Genomic DNA, 17,803 nt, shown 5'->3' with positions numbered 1-17,803 from the left:
CTCTCCTGACGTTTCGCCTGCATCTATGGCAAGCATCCTCAGAGGTAGTGAGACCCCACCCCACAAGGACCAGCCATCCTATGTATTGAAGGGTTGGAGCTGCCTTTCTCTCCGACAGCGCTTGCTGGATAATCCAAGCCATTAAATTAATGGGTTGCTGTAGGTTTTTTTTCGGGCTATATGGCCATGTTCTAGAGGCATTCTCTCCTGACGTTTCGCCTGTATCTATGGCAAGCATCCTCAGAGGTAGTCGAAGGCTTTCATGGCTGGAATCACTGGTTGTTGTAGGTTTTTTCAGGCTATATGGCCATGTTCTAGAGGCATTCTCTCCTGACGTTTCGCCTGTATCTATGGCAAGCATCCTCAGAGGTAGTCGAAGGCTTTCATGACTGGAATCACTGGTTGTTGTAGGTCTTTTCAGGCTATATGGCCATGTTCTAGAGGCATTCTCTCCTGACGTTTCGCCTGTATCTATAGCAAGCATCCTCAGAGGTAGTCGAAGGCTTTCATGGCTGGAATCACTGGTTGTTGTAGGTTTTTTCAGGCTATATGGCCATGTTCTAGAGGCATCCTCTACTGACATTTCGCCTGCATCTATGGCAAGCATCCTCAGAGGATGCTTGCCATAGATGCAGGCGAAACGTCAGGAGAGAATGCCTCTAGAACATGGCCATATAGCCCGAAAAAAACCTACAACAACCCAGTGAAGCCTTCGACAATACATTAAATTAATATTTTCTTTCTAGCTGCTCTGGCTATATGCGGGTAGTCATATATGGGGGTAGTCATCTCTTTGGGACAGGAGCCCCAAAGATGCAATGGGTCAAACCCTTGTGCCGCCAAGACTGAAGACCGACAGGTCGGAGGTGAGCTCGAGCGCAGATGAGCTCCCTCTGTCAGCTCCAGCTCCCCATCCAGGGACATGAGAGACGCCTCCCACAAGGATGTTAAAACATCTGGGTGTCCCATGGGCAACATCCTTGCAGACGGCCAATTCTCACACACCAGAAGCAACTTGCAGTTTCTTAAGTCGCTCCTGACATGAAAAAAAAAATCTATTTGGGACTTCAAGGAAATATAATTCTATTTATTTATTTACAGTATTTGTATACCGCTTTTCTCACCCTGAGGGGGACATAATTCTACATAATGAGGACCCCAGTTGTGCTTGTTCTAACCAAGTAACCTCTTCCTACGTCAATGCATTTGCACCACCTTGTTTCGACTCAAGATCAGAAGGCTTCCCTCTCCTCCTCGCATCTCTACGAAGCAACCCTCTCCCGCTGTGTCTTGCTGCGACGACCCGGTAACTATCCCACTGAGTCAGCATGTGTATTTCATTTCAAGTATTCGTTGCTGGATTGCTTCCTACTATTACATTTCTCCCAAACCAGTGGGCATAGCGCTCTTCCCCTGGCGAGGTTAGACCAGTGTTTCTCAACCTGGGGGTCGGGATCCCTGGGGGGGTGTCAGAGGGGTCGCCAAAGACTATCAGAAAACACAGTATTGTCTGTTCGTCATGGGGGTTCTGTGTGGGAAGTTTGGCCCAATTCTATCATTGACGGGACACAGACTGTTCTTTGATTGTAGGTGAACTATAAATCCCAGCAACTACAACTCTCAAATGTCAAGGTCCATTTCCCCCAAATTCCACCAGTGTTTACATTTGGCCATATTGAGAATCTGTGCCAAGTTTGGTCCAGATCCATCGTTGTTTGCGTCCACAGTGTTCTCTGGATGTAGGTGAACTACAACTCCCAAACTCAAGGTCAATGCCCACCAAACCCTTCCAGTATTTTCTGTTGATCATGGGAAAATACATCCTGCACATCAGATATTTACATGACGACTCATAACAGTAGCAAAATTACAGCAAAAATTATGGTTGGGGGTCACCACAACATGAGGAACTGTATTAAGGGGTCGCAGCATTAGGAGGGTTGAGAAACATGGGTTAGATCAGTGGTTCTCAACCTGGGGTCCCCAGATGTTTTTGGCCTACAACTCCCAGAAATCCCAGCCAATTTACCAGCTATTAGAATTTCTGGGAGTTGAAGGCCAAAAACATCTGGGGACCCCAGGTTGAGTACTACTGGGTTAGATGGACGGCTTTCTGAATGGGGCTCTTGTTGGTCAAAAGCATCCCACATGCATTTCCTTCTCTGTGCAAGCCAAGGTGGATCTGGCAAAACCAGATGGTGCAGCATTGCTCAACCTCAGCGTAGATGAGACCATCAGAAACACCTGCATCAAAGCAGGACGTGGAAGCAGGCCAATATAACGGTTCCAAGGCTGTTGTTTATTATCCCAGTGGTTCCCAACCTTTGGTCCTCCTCCAGGTGTTTTGGACTTCAGCTCCCACCATTCCAAACAGATGGTTAGGTTGCTGGGATTTTTTGGGAGCTGAAGTGCAAAACACCTGGAGGACAAAAGGTTGGGAAACCACTGTATTAGCCAGGACCTACAGCCATATATTATAATTCACACCTGAATGTGTTTTGATTGATTATCAGATGCATCTGCCTACCAGCCAGGACGGGGAACCTCACTCCACAACCAGCAAATAAGCCAGACTGTTTCCAGTCCTTATATTGAAGTCATGCCTCTTCTGGGGAGATAAAACCACTGATACTATTTTATTTTTATTATTTACTATATTTATATACCGTCCCTCTCTCAGCCTGCAGGCGACTCAGGGTGGGTTCTTTTGTATTTATATTTGAATTATTGTATGTTTAGAATCATAGAATCATAGAATCAAAGAGTTGGAAGAGACCTCATGGGCCATTCAGTCCAACCCCATTCTGCCAAGAAGCAGAAATATTGCATTCAAATCACCCCTGACAGATGGCCATCCAGCCTCTGTTTAAAAGCTTCCAAAGAAGGAGCCTCCACCACACTCCGGGGCAGAGAGTTCCACTGCTGAACGGCTCTCACAGTCAGGAAGTTCTTCCTCATGTTTACTTTTAAGCTTTGTTATTGTATTTCTATTTGAATTACTTCTAAGCTTGTTATTGTATTTATATTCAAATTATTATCTCGTGTTTATTATTGTATGTTTAAATTGAGATGTCAATTGTTTAAACTCATATGTTATGTTTATTATATGTGTAATGCGGCATTTAAACGTTGTTGTGTTACTGTTATTGTTTATTGTTTGTTATGAGTTTTATTTTATTGTCTGTATTAATTGTTGTTATTGCTTTTATCATTGATGTATTGTGGGCTCGGCCTCATGTAAGCCACACAGAGTCCTTAGGGAGATGGTAGCGGGGTATAAATGATAATAATAATAATAATAATAATAATAATTATTATTATTATTATTATTGTATGCCATGGATTGTAAGCTACCCTGAGTCCCCCACTGGGGTGAGAAGGGTGGGGTATAAATGTAGTATAAATAATAATAATAAACAATGTCAACAATTTACTGCCAACAGCAGCATAAAACATTTAAAAACATTAACATATAATATAATATCTTAGCAAAATCAATTGAAAATATAAGCCATTGGTATCTCTTAATTAAAAACATTGTCCAAGATCATCATCCAATCCTTCCATTGTCAAACGCTTGCTCAAACAGCCAAGTCTTCACTTTCCTCTGGAATGCTAAAAGGGAGGGGGCCAATAGGAAGGGCATTCCATAGCCGAGGTGCCACCACTGAGAAGGCCCTCTCTCTCGTCCCCGCCAGATGTGTTTGTGACGCCGGCGGGAGCAAGAGCAAGGCCTCCCCCAGACGATCTTAGTACTTTAAGATCGTGTGGGGAGGCCTTGCTCTTGCTCCTGCCGGCGTCACAAACACGTCTGGCGGGGACAAGAGGCAGGGCCTTCTCAGTGGTGGCCCCACTGATGTGATATAGTCCATCGAATTATGCTCTGAATCCTTCCTGGAACACACTGCTCTATATACATGAGCTATTAGGGCCTTTCGGAACTGCAGATGTAGTCAACAGCCAGGCATGGGCCAACTTGGGCCCTCCAGGTGGTTTGGACTCCAACTCCCATCATTCCTAACAGCCTCAGGCCCTTTCCTTTTCCCCCTCAGCCGCTTAAGCGGCTGAGGGGGGAAAGGAAGGGGCCTGAGGCTGTTAGGAATGGTGGAAGTTGGAGTCCAAAACATCTGGAGGGCCCAAGTTGGCCCATGCATGGATACCTTTAAGGATCCTGTAAGTTCTCCATTTCCAACACTGATCTCAAAGACTAGGCACAACCTGCTTCACCAGAACCACTTCCTCCAAATTCTCGTGGTGTGTCGCCACGAGCTCCATGTATACAAGGTTTATGGTAACTGCAATAATAATAATAATAATAATAATAATAATAATAATAATCTTTACTTATAACCCGCCACCATCTCCCCAAAGGGGACTCAGGGTAACTAACATGAGGCCAAGCCCAAAAAAGAATACAATATAATTAGTTACAAAACAACAACAAAATACTTCACAACAATATATATATATATATATAAGTGCAAAATAACATAATAAAAATCAAACACAAGGGTTCGCGACAGACGGATACCCACGCTCCAAAAGCCCTGGATGACTAGGCCCCGTCCCCGAAGCCGCCGCGTGATGATTAAGCCGCAACTGTTTTGCTCGCTGCCACCTTCTGTCCGCGGTGCCACCCACCCACCCCTTCCTCTCCCCCCAGCCGCTCTCGAACTTGCCACCCCCTCGTCACTCCCCTCCCCAGCGCCTCCCACCCGCTGCCAGCCAAGGCGCATCCATCCGCCATCCCCACCGGTTCTCTCTCATGGCTTCCTGGTCTCATTTGCCCAATGCTCTGCCATTTCCCTGGAGGAGGATGCCCAAACCGCTGGCTTTCTGTCACCAGTGGCCTTACCACCTACTTACAAGACCTCGATAGGACACTTCGCCAGAACGCAAGAACCATTAGACAAATATTAATAATAATATAATATGTAGATGCACTCTTGTGAAATATAATAATAATTCCACTGTGTAAGTGAACCCTTGGAAGAAAATAATAATAACAATAATATGTAGATGCATTCTTATGAAATATAATAATAATTCCACTGTGTAGGTGAACCCTTAGAAGAAAATAATAATAACAATAATAATATGTAGATGCACTCTTATGAAATATAGTAGTAATTCCACTGTGTAGGTGAACCATTAGAAGAAAATAATAATAATATTATTAATAATAACAATAATAATAATAATATGTAGATGCACTCTTATGAAATATAATAATTCCACTGTGTAGGTGAACCCTTAGAAGAAAATAATAATAATATTAATAATAATAATAATAACAATAATAATATGTAGATGCACCCTTATAAAATATTTATTTATATGTAGATGCACTCCTATGCAATATAATAATTCCACTGTGTAGGTGAACCCTTAGAAAATAATAATAATAATAACTCTACGTAGATGCACCCTTAAAATATAATATTCCTAGATGAACCCTTGTAAAATATAATGATTCTATGTAGGGTTATAAAATATGTATTTATATGTAGATGCTCTCCTATGAAATATAATAATAATTCCACTGTGTATGTGAACCCGTAGAAAATAATAATAATAATTCTACGTAGATGCACCCTTAAAATAATATTCCTAGATGAACCCTTGTAAAATATAATAATTCTAGATGCACCCTTAAAATAATATTCCTAGATGAACCCTTGTAAAATATAATAATTCTAGATGCACCCTTAAAATAATATTCCTAGATGAACCCTTGTAAAATATAATAATTCTAGATGCACCCTTAAAATAATATTCCTAGATGAACCCTTGTAAAATATAATAATTCTATGTAGATGCACCCTTATAAAATATTTATTTATAAGAAGATGCACTCCTATGAAATATAATAATAATTCCACTGTGTAGGTGAACCCTTACAAAATAATAATAATAATAATAATAATAATATGTAGATGCACTCTTATGAAATATAGTAATGATTCCACTATGTAGGTGAACCCTTAGATGATAATAATAATAATAATTCTACGTAGATGCATCCTTTAAAATATAATATTTTTAGATGAACCCTTGTAAAATATAATAATTCTATGTATATGCACCCTTATAAAATATGCATTTATATGTAGATGCACTCCTATGAAATATAATAATAATTCCACTGTGTTGGTGAACCCTTAGAAAATAATAATAATAATTCTACGTAGATGCACCCTTAAAAATATTATATTCCTAGATGAATCCTTGTAAAATATAATAATTCTATGTAGATGCACCCTTATAAAATATTTATTTTATTTGCAGCATTTAAATGCCGCCCTTTTTACCCCGAATGGGACTCAGAGCAGCTTACAATATATATTTTCATGCAATATATTATATTATTAGCATAGTACAATATCAGTATTATATATTACTATATTGCACTATACCATTATATTATAATATTATTAGTAATGTAAATATATAATTATAATTACAATATTGTATTATTATTTCTAGTATTATATTGTATTACATTATAATATTATAAATATTATATGTATATACAATATACTATATTATTAGTAAAGACAAGATGGAAATATAATAACAATAATAATATGTAGATAAACACTTGACCCAACAAGCCTTTATTTTGATGTCTTTGCCTTTCTCTGGAGAGGAAAACATGGCATCAAACCCCTCTGGCCAACCTTCCAAGTCCAAATAATCGCATGGCCCCACCTACGTGGACAAGAGGCACCCCCCAATCTCCTTGACTCAAACTAAACCCTTCTCTCTTCCACCCACCCCATCTTTTGGATCCCTCGATATCCCACCCACTGATCCCAGATCCCAAGCACGCCCTATACATCCCACCATAAACAAATGCTGCCTGGGGAAAGGAGATGAAGAAGGATCTCCCTTCCCTCCCTCCTGACCCATTTTCCCTGCCCCAAACAAGGAGACCCACTCTTTTGCCCCTTTGAAAAACCCAAACCTTAAAAGCTGGGATCCACTCCCTGAAAAATTGCTCCCCAAGAGAAGGATCCACTTCTTGCCACCCCACTCAAAGCCAGTGGGTTACCTAAGAAAAAAGGATTCACTCCCCTCAAGCTACTCACCTGGCCAGACCCCCGAGGGGTGGGGGATCCACTCCTTGGACCCAAAACCAATCCCTCCCAAGAGGAAAGATCCACTCATTTAAACACTCAAAACGGGCCCCCCAAGAGGAAGGGGCACACTGATTGTCGCTCAAACAACATCCCCAAAAGGTGGGATCCACTCCCAACCCCCCTCAAAACCGGATCCACTCCCAAAGCCCCTCAAAACAGATTCCCCAAGAGGAGGGATCTATCCCTGAACCATCAAAATGGATTCCCCAAGACCTCTCCCCCCCCACCGACCCAACAAGAAAGGATAACCCAAGAGGCGGGATCCACTCCCAGACCTTCAAAAAGGATCCCCAAAGGATGGGATCTATCACAGGATGCTCAAGAGAAGGGACCCAACCATAATGCCTCGAAACCGATCCCAAACAGGAGGTGATCCACTCACAGCTCCCCCCCCCAAAAGGAGGGACCCACTCCCAAACCTTTAAAGAGGATTCCCCAAGAGGATGGGATCTATCACAGGATGCCCAAGAGGAGGGACCCAACGTTAATGCCTCGAAACCGATCCCGAAGGGGAAGGGATCCACTCACAGCTCCCCCCAAAAAAGGAGGGATCCACTCCCAAACCTTCAAAAAGGATTCCCCAAGAGGATGGGATCTATCACAGGATGCCCGAGAGGAGGGACCCAACGTTAATGCCTCGAAACCGATCCCAAAGAGGAGGGGATCCACTCCCAAACCTTCAAAAAGGTTCCCCTAGAGGATGGGATCTATCACAGGATGCCCAAGAGGAGGGACCCAACCGTAATGCCAAAGAGGAAGGGACCCACTCACAGCTCCCCCCAAAAAGAAGGGATTCACTCCCAAACCTTCAAAAAGGATCCCCAAGAGGTTGGGATCTATCACAGGATGCCCAAGAGGAGGGACCCAACCGTAATGCCACGAAACCGATCCCAAAGAGGAGGGGATCCACTCCCAAACCTTCAAAAAGGATCCCCAAGAGGATGGGATCGATGACAGGATGCCCAAGAGGAGGGGCCCAACTGTAATGCCTCGAAACCGATCCCAAAGAGGAGGGGATCCACTCCCAAACCTTCAAAAAGGATTCCCCAAGAGGATGGGATCTATCACAGGATGCCCAAGAGGAGGGACCCAACCGTGATCCCAAAGGGGAAGGGATCCACTCACAGTTCCCCTTTAAAGGAGGGATCCACAACCGACCCTAAAGGGGAGGGAGATCCACTCCCTATCCCTCAAAACAGATTCCAAAAGGAGGGGGGAACCCACTCCTTGCCCCCAAAGGGATTCCAAAAAAAAAGGGAGGGGATCCACTCCTTACCCCTCAAAAAGGGTTCCACAAGAGGAGGGATCCACTCACCACTCGTCGAAACGGATCCCTAAGGATGAGGGATTCCCCAAGAGGTGGAGAGGTCCATTTCCCTCAAAAGGGTTCCACAAGAAGAGGGATCCACTCGTCGAAACGGATCCCTAAGGATGAGGGATCCACTCCCGAACCCTCCCAAAGGGATCCCCATTTCCCAGCCCCTCAAAGCGGAATCCATGAGGGAATCTACTCCCAGGAGGAAGGGATCCACTCCCTGTCCCGCCAACCCGATCCCCGAGGGGAAGGGGACCCACTCCCGGCCTCCCTCACCATTTCCGGGTCCGGTTGGGCCTAGCGAGAGAGGTCTGGGAGAGCAGGGCAGAGCGCGGCACCGGCACCGAGAGCAACACCAGCAGTAGCGTCGCGGAAGGAGGAGGGAGAAGCAATGGCCGGAACCCGCTGCGGGAGAGCCGCCTCGCAGACCTCAAGCCGGGATCCCTCCGCCAACGGCCTCGCCCCGAAGCCCCGCCCCCTTTTGGCCCCGCCCATTCCCCTCTCCGCCAATCAGGCGCCGGGGGACTACTTTTCCTCCCCCTCCGGAACCGTTTCTTCCGCGGAAGGAGACTCCACTGTGACGGAAACCCTTGTGCCGCGCGCTCCCATTGGCCGGGGAGGCAGGCGCAGGATGAGACTCCCGCGCCCATTGGTCGCCTCTCACCTGCAATGCGTCAAAAATCGGAGCGGGCCACGCTGAGGGGAGGCGGGGGGGGAGGCGCGGAGGGAGGAACCAAGGAGGAGGAGGAAAAGGAGGAGGGAAAGCCAAGCGAGCGGCCCTGGGAGAAGAAGGCTGGCGATTGCTACGGAATGCTTTCCCAGGAAACAACGGGGAGTCCTTCACCCTCCCCCCTTTTTTTCCAAAAATGGTACGGTCCGAGCTAGGCTTCTCCCTCAATGGGTCGCTCTGGGAAGGAAGGGGGCGGAGTCTAGAGCACAGCGAGGCCACGCCCCTTTCCTACAACCACGCCCCTTCGAGCATAAGCCACGCCCCCTTCTGGGTTTCCCAAACTACAGGACTTGCTTCTTATCTTCCCAGTGGAATTATTATTATATATTATATTGTATATAATAATATTATAATATTATATAATATTATTAATATTATTATATATTATTATAATTATATATTATACTTTTCTACACAGCATTCTTGTTCTATTACTGGATTATCTTCCCAGTGGAATTATTATTATATATTATATTATATATAATATTATAATATTACTAATATTATTATATATTATTATTATTATATATTCTACTTTTCTACACAGCATTCTTGTTCTATTACTGGCTTATCTCCCCAGTGGAATTATTATTATATATTATATATTATATTATATATAATATTATAATATATTATTATTAATATAATATTATATATTATTATTATTATTTTATATTATACTTTTCTACACCGCATTCTTGTTCTATTACTGGATTATCTTCACAGTGGAATTATTATTATTATAATTATTATTATTATTATTATTATTATATTATACTTTTCTACACAGCATTATTATTATTCTTCTAAGGTTGCATCTACTATGCAGATGCACCTTTATAAAATATAATAAAATATAAATAATAGCAATAATACAGTTATTATTGCTGTAATTTATATTTTATTATTCTTATGGTTTATCTGAACAGTCAATTTATTTTTAATAGGGATGCATCTACACAGTCGAATTAATATATTTTATAAGGGTGGATCTACATAATATTATTATATTTTTCTAATGGTGTATCTGCACAATATAATATATAATAATAATAATTATATTTTATATTATTTTGAAAGGGTGCATCTATATTATTATTATATTTGCCTAATGGTTTATCTGCACAGTTGAATTATTATATTTTATATGGAACAAATCAAGAACTTTGGTCCAAAAGCAAGGTGCTGGCTGCTGGAGCTGATGAACAACTGCACTGCATCCTGTCAGATCCCCAAAATCTGGAGGAAAGCAAGAGTCATCGCCATCTTGAAGCCAGGCAAAGATCGTAATGACCCAAAAAGCTACAGACCAATCTCCCTGTTGTGCCACCTCTACAAAGTTCTATTTTGCATAGAATTACAGAAAAAATAGACCCCTGTGTGATCCCACAGCAAGCTGTGGGATCCCACAGGAAAGGCAAAAGCTGCACATCGCAAGTGCTGAACCTGACTCAGCACATAGAAGATGGCTTTGAAAGGCAGCAGATCACCGGAGCTGTCTTCATAGACTTGTCAGCAGCCTATGATACTGAGAACCACCACCTGAGAAAAATGTATAATATCACAAAGGACGACCACCTCACCCGCCTCATAGGAAACCTGCTACAAAACAGGAGCTTTTTTGTTGAGTTCCAGGGCCAGAGAAGCAGATGGCGGAAACAGAAGAACGGCCTGCCTCAGGGGAGCGTGCTTGCTCCATCCACGTTCAACATTTACACAAATGACCAGCCACTGCCAGAGGGACAGAGAGCGTCTTCTATGCTGATGATCGTGCCATTACCGCTCAAGCAGGGAGCTTTGAGATGGTAGAACAGAAGCTCTCCGAAGCTCTAGGTGCTCTTACTGCCTATTACAGGGAAAACCAGCTGATCCCTAATCCATCTAAAACACAGACATGTGACTTTCACCTTAAGAACAGACAAGCATCCCAAGCTCTGAGGATTATTACCTGGGAAGGAATCCCACTGGAGCATTGCAGCGCACCCAAATACCTGGGAGTCACTCTGGACCGTGCTCTGACCTACAAGAAGCACTGCCTGAACATCAAGCAAAAAGTGGGTGCTAGAAGCAATATCATACGAAAGCTGACTGGCACAACCTGGGGATCACAACCAGACACGGTGAAGACATCTGCCCTTGCGCTGTGCTACTCCGCTGCTGAGTATGCATGTCCAGTGGGGAACACATCTCACCACGCTATAAAAGTGGATGTGGCTCTTAATGAGACATGCCACATTATCACAGGGTGTTTGCACCCTACACCACTGAAGAAATTACACTGCTTAGCCGGTATTGCACCACCTGACATCCGCCGGGAAGTAGCAGCCAATAGTGAAAGGACCAAGGCAGAGACATCTCCAGCTCATCCCCTGTTTGGGTATCAGCCAGCACGGGAACGACTTAAATCAAGACATAGTTTTCTAAGATCAACAGAGACACTCGCTGGAACACCTCAGCAAGCGAGAGTCCAAAAGTGGCAGGCTCAAACCCAGAACCTCAACCAATGGCTGATACCAGATGTGAGACTCCCTCCTGGGCACACAGAGGACTGGGCGACTTGGAAGGCGCTGAACAGACTGTGCTCTGGCACCACGAGATGCAGAGCCAACCTTCAGAAATGGGGCCACAAAGTGGAATCCTCGACATGCGAGTGTGGAGAGGAGCAAACCACTGACCACCTGCTGCAATGCACCCTGAGCCCTGCCACATGCACAATGGAGGACCTTCTTGCAGCAACACCAGAGGCACTCCAAGTGTCAGATACCCATCAAAGGACATTTAATCAACTACCAAACTCACTAATTTTGTATTTTGTCTGTTTGTTTGCTTTGTTCTATTAGAAATGTAATATAATTTGACTGGTTGTCATGACACGACAAACAAATAAATAAATTATTCTAAGGTTGCATCTACTATGCAGATGTACCTTTATAAAATATAATAAAATATAAGAATAATAAAATATAAATAATAGCAATAATAGAGTCATTATTGCTGTTATTTATATTTTATTATTCTTATATTTTATTATATTTTATAAAGGTGCATCTGCATACTAGATGCACCCTTAGAATAATAATCATTTTTATATAATGATGTCTCTACACTTTACGATTTTATCGAGACTGGACATTGCTCTCCTCCCAAGAAGGAAGCGTCTCCTGATTTCCTTGCCGCATGCTGCGTCTGCAGTAATCTTTGCACCCAGAAATGCAAAGTCTGTCACAGCCTCCATATTTTCTCCCTCTATTTCCCAGTTGTCAATCATTCTTGTTGCCATAATCTTAGTTTATCACTACAAGTGTTTATATACATGGTAGAATTATTATTCTTTTATTAGGGTGCATCTACATAGTAGAATTATATTTTACAAGTGTTCATCTACATAAAATTATATTTTACAAGGCTTCATCTAGAAATATTATATTTTTAATGGTGCATCTATGTAGAATTATTATTTTCTAAGGGTGCACCTACACAGTAGAATTATTATATTTCATAAGAGTGCATCTACATATTATTATTATTTGTCTAATGGTTTATCTGAACAGTCAATTTATTTTTTAATAGGGATGCATCTACACAGTCGAATTAATATATTTTATAAGGGTGGCTCTACATAATATTGTTATATTTTTCTAATGGTGGATCTGCACAATATAATATATAATAATAATAATAATAATTAGATTTTATATTATTTTGAAAGGGTGCATCTATATTATTATTATTATTATTATTATTATTATTATTATATTTGCCTAATGGTTTATCTGCACAGTTGAATTATTATATTATATTAGGGTGCATCTTCATAGTATAATTATTATATATATATTTCTAATGGGGTATCTACACAGTATAATTATAATTATTATTACATTTTATATTATTTTGAAAGTGAATCTATATTATTATTATTATTATTATTATTATTATTATTATTATATTTGTCTAATGTTTTATTTGCACAGTTAAATTATTATTTTTAGTTAGGGAACATCTACATCAGCAGTTCTCAACCTGGGGGTCGCGGCTCCCAGGCGGGTTGCCTGGCCATTTCAGGCCAAATTTGGTTCAATGAATGAAAATACAACCTGCATATCAGATATTGGCATTACAATTCATAACAGGAGCAACATAACAATTATGAAGTAGTAATGAAAATAATTTTATGGTTGGGGGGGGGGTCACCACAACATGAGGAACTGTATTAAGGGGTCGCAGCATTAGGAAGGTTGAGAACCACTGATCTACACATTAGAATTATTATATTTTATAAGGGTACATTTACATAGTATAATAATTATTATAATTTTAATGGTGTATCTGCACAGTATTATTATTATTATTATTATTATTATTATTATTATTTATATGATTTTGAAAGAGTCCATCTACACAATAGAATTATTATTATTATTATTATTATTATTAATATCCCATTCCTCTGTTAGAAATGAAATTCAAAGCTGCTAACTGTGTTAAAAGATAAAATACAAATAGGAACATTAAAAATGCTTAAAAATCTATTTTAAAATTCTACTAAACACCAATCAATAATGCAGCCTGGTGATGCCTAAACTGCCAAGACTCTTCCAATGGGATTTCGGTGGTAGTTTTGCAAGGCCTTTGGCCTTTAATGCCAAAGAGGGCTGGTAGTGCACCAAACTACATCTCCCAGGACTCTGTAGCATTTTTATTTATTTCGTGTCAGGGCAGCCAGTCAATTATATTACATTTCTAACAGAACAAAGCAAACAAACAGACATAATACAAAATTTGTGAGTTTGGTAGTTGGTTAAATGTCCTTTGACCAGTATCTGGCCACTTGGAGTGCCTCTGGTGTTGCTGCAAGAAGGTCCTCCATTGTGCATGTAGCAGTGCTCAGGGTGCATTGCAGCAGGTGGTCAGCGGTTTGCTCTTCTCCACACTCGCATGTCGTGGATTCCACTTTGTGGCCCCATTTCTTGAATTGGCTCTGCATCTCGTGGTGCCAGAGCGCAGTCTGTTCAGCGCCTTCCAAGTTGCCCAGTCCTCTGTGTGCCCAGGGGGGAGTCTCTCATTTGGTATCAGCCATTGGTTGAGGTTCTGGGTTTGAGCCTGCCACTTTTGGACTCTCACTTGCTGAGGTGTTCCGGCGAGTGTCTCTGTAGATCTTAGAAAACTATTTCTAGATTTAAGTTGTTGACGTGCTGGCTGATACCCAAACAGGGGATGGGCTGGAGATGTCTCTGCCTTACTCCTTTCACTATTGGCTGCTACTTCCCGGCAGATGTCAGGTGGTGCAATACCGGCTAAGCAGTGTAATTTCTCCAGTGGTGTAGGGTGCAGACACCCCGTGATAATGCGGCATGTCTCATTAAGAGCCACATCCACTGTTTTAGTGTGGTGAGATGTGTTCCACACTGGGCATGCATACTCAGCAGCAGAGTAGCACAGTGCAAGGGCAGATGTCTTCACTGTATCTGGTTGTGATCCCCAGGTTGTGCCAGTCAGCTTTTGTATGGTATTGTTTCTAGCACCCACTTTTTGCTTGATGTTCAGGCAGTGCTTCTTGTAGGTAAGAGCACGGTCCAGAGTGACTCCCAGGTATTTGGGTGCGCTGCAATGCTCCAGTGGGATTCCTTCCCAGGTGATCTTCAGAGCTCGGGATGCTTCTCTGTTCTTGAGATGAAAGGCACATGTCTGTGTTTTAGATGGATTAGGGATCAGCTGGTTTTCCCTGTAATAGGCAGTAAGGGCACCTAGACCTTCGGAAAGCTTCTGTTCTACCATCTCAAAGCTCCCTGCTTGGGCGGTGATGGCATGATCATCAGCATAGATGAAACTCTCTGTCCCTTCTGGCAGTGGCTGGTCATTTGTGTAGATGTTGAACATGGATGGAGCAAGCATGCTCCCCTGAGGCAGGCCGTTCTTCTGTAGCATTATTTCCAATGACATTCCCCCCCTCCCCAGAGCTGGCCTGCCGCCCATGGTATCTTGATCTCCCGGCTCCGAGGTTATTAATGATTTTGCAAACGGCTCTCTGGCCGCCGACCTTGTAATAGAGCCCTCTTCCCTCCCGCTGATTCATCTGCCTGCCTTGGCCTCTAAATGGACTTCCAATGGGCTTTTGGAGGGAGATAAGGTTACCTGTCCCAGGAGCCTTGCCTTTGCAGCCAAAAAAGAAATGACCCCTGGGATTGTATCATCTGAAACTCTGGGTGCATCTACACTGCAGAGTTGAAGCAGTTTTGACACCGCTTGGACGGCTGTGGGATCCAAGGAGTTGTAGTTTCATAGAGTCTTGAGCCTTCGCTGCCAGAATGTGAACTACAACTCCCAGGGAATCTATATAACCTCAAGCCATGGCAGTCAAAGTGGTTTCAATCTGCATTCACTCTACAGCCTAAACCAGGCATTGTCAAACTTCGGCCCTTGACATAAATGAATAATACATATGAACATAAATTTATTTTATTTATTCATGTAAGACCCCATTTATTCAAGCTGATCAACATGAGATGGACAGACAGCACTTCTGTTTGTGCTTTCACAGACTGCCACGCCCCCTTGGCTTTTGTACACCGTTATATACTAAAGTAATACAAGGGTTTTTTGGTCATGGAAAGGACTCTCTTTCCAGCCCCCCTCCCTTGACCTTTTGATGGAAAGTACCTTCTAGTACCTGCAGACTCTGCGCTTAACCACAACCTTTGCACTTAACCACAACCCAACTTCCTATGTAAGCTTGAAATTTGTATGACCTCTTCATGATGCCTCTTGTTTTTAAAACATATTCTTCCATGTTGCTTGTTTTCTACAGAGAAAGGGTATATTTCTTTTTTGTTGTTAATTTCATTCAAAGCCCCTTGCTTAGCATTTGTAAATTTCACTCAAAGACCCTTTCAATTTGATGGAGATCGGCTGACCACTTGTCAATAGAGATTTGATTGTGTTCTTGCGTGGCAGAATAGGGTTGGACTGGATGGCCCTTGAGGGTCCCTTCCAAATCTAGCATTCTGATTCTGTAAGGCATCACGGGTTTAGGGTTTGGGGTCCCTTTTCAAAGAAATCCACAGAGTCCAATTGGTTCATGTAAGACCCCATTTATTCAAGCTGATCAACATGAGATGGACAGACAGCACTTCTGTTTCATAGACTGCCGCGTCCCCTTGGCTTTTGTACACCATTACATACTCAAGTAATACAAGGGTTTTTTGGTCATGGAAAGTACTCTCTTTCCAGCCCCCCTCCCTTGACCTTTTGATGGAAAGTACCTTCTAGTACCTGCAGACTCTGCGCTTAACCGCAACCTTTGCACTTAACCACAACCCTACTTCCTATGTAAGCTTGAATTTGTATGGCCTCTACTTGATGCCTCTTGCTCCTTTTCTACAGAGAAAGGGTATGTTTCTCTTTTGTTGTTAATTTCATTCAAAGCCCCTTGCTTAGCATTTGCAAATTTCACTCAAAGACCCTTTCAATTTTGATGGAGATTGGCTTGCAACTTGTCAATAGGGATTTGATTGTGTTCTTGCGTGGCAGAATAGGGTTGGACTGGAGGGCCCCTGGAGAGTTTTATGGCATAGTAAATTAGTTAAATTAGCCTCCCCGCATAAGTGGCACCTAAATTTCCTACTTTACAGATGGGCTGCAAAGGTCGACAGCAAGCTAGACAAAAGGTTGGGAGCTTACTCCAACCTGGATTCAAACTCATGACCTTTTGGTAAGTAGTGATTTTAACACAGCTGACTCCCAACCAGGTGTGCTTCCCTGTCTGGCAAAATGGGCTGGATAACGCCTTTGGGTCGAGGATTCTTTGATTCAGAGAGAGACTGGGTGGCCATCTGTTGGGAGGGTTTTAATTGCATTCTTGCTCGGTAGAGCAGGGTGGGACTGGGTTGCCCTGGGGGGCGGGCAAGGCAAGCCGTGGCTTGTGGCCTTCTGTGATAGCTGCTGCGTTCCTTGTTGGCCGGCCACCAGTTCTTCCTCTGGCGAATGGGAGTCAGAACAGGTTGAGGTTGAAAGGCAGGTGCCGAGAGAGCTCATCCCCAAATGCAGAGGGAAGGAGCCCAGCCCTGGAGGGGTTTCGCACTCTGGGGCAAGAACAAAAAGCAAAGGAAATTCAATTGCCATTCTTCTTTAGCCTCCTAGAAGGGTTTTAGCTTGTGCATTTGAACTTGTATTTTGTTATATGGATTTTATTTATTTACGACATTTATATGCCACCCTTCTCACCCAGAAGGGGACTCAGAGTGGCTTACAAGTGGTATGTAAATACAATATATGATATTATTAGCATAGCACAATATTAGTGTTATATATTACTACTAGCCGTCCCCTGCCACGCGTTGCTGTGGCCCACATGGGGGTTCTGTGTGGGAGGTTTGGCCCAATTCTATCGTTGGTGGGGTTCAAAATGCTCTTTGATTATAGGTGAACTACAAATCCCAGCAACTACAACTCCCAAATGTCAAGATTCTATTTTTCCCAAACTCCACCAGTGTTCACATTTGGGCATATTGAGTATTCGTGTAGAGTTTGGTCCAGATCCATCATTGTTTGCATCCACAGTGATCTCTGGATGTAGGTGAACTACAACTCCCAAACCAAAGGACACTGCTCACCAAA

At 42.7% G+C, this 17,803-nt stretch overlaps 1 protein-coding gene across 1 annotated transcript in view; it reads right to left on the bottom strand.

The window, feature by feature from the left end:
* The window catches only part of LOC137095094 (calmodulin-1), a 31,870-nt gene extending 22,988 nt beyond the window's left edge, over positions 1-8,882 (bottom strand). Inside the window, exon 1 of the mRNA XM_067461334.1 lies at positions 8,734-8,882. Within this exon, the coding sequence (XP_067317435.1) occupies positions 8,734-8,736 (3 nt within the window). The 5' untranslated portion in view covers positions 8,737-8,882. The remainder of the gene's footprint in view (positions 1-8,733) is intronic.
* Positions 8,883-17,803: the final 8,921 nt, after the last annotated feature.

The sequence above is a fragment of the Anolis sagrei genome, chromosome Y, assembly GCF_037176765.1.
Source record: "Anolis sagrei isolate rAnoSag1 chromosome Y, rAnoSag1.mat, whole genome shotgun sequence".
Taxonomy (NCBI): Eukaryota; Metazoa; Chordata; class Lepidosauria; order Squamata; family Dactyloidae; genus Anolis; species Anolis sagrei.
This window is presented reverse-complemented; position numbering and strand designations above follow the sequence as displayed.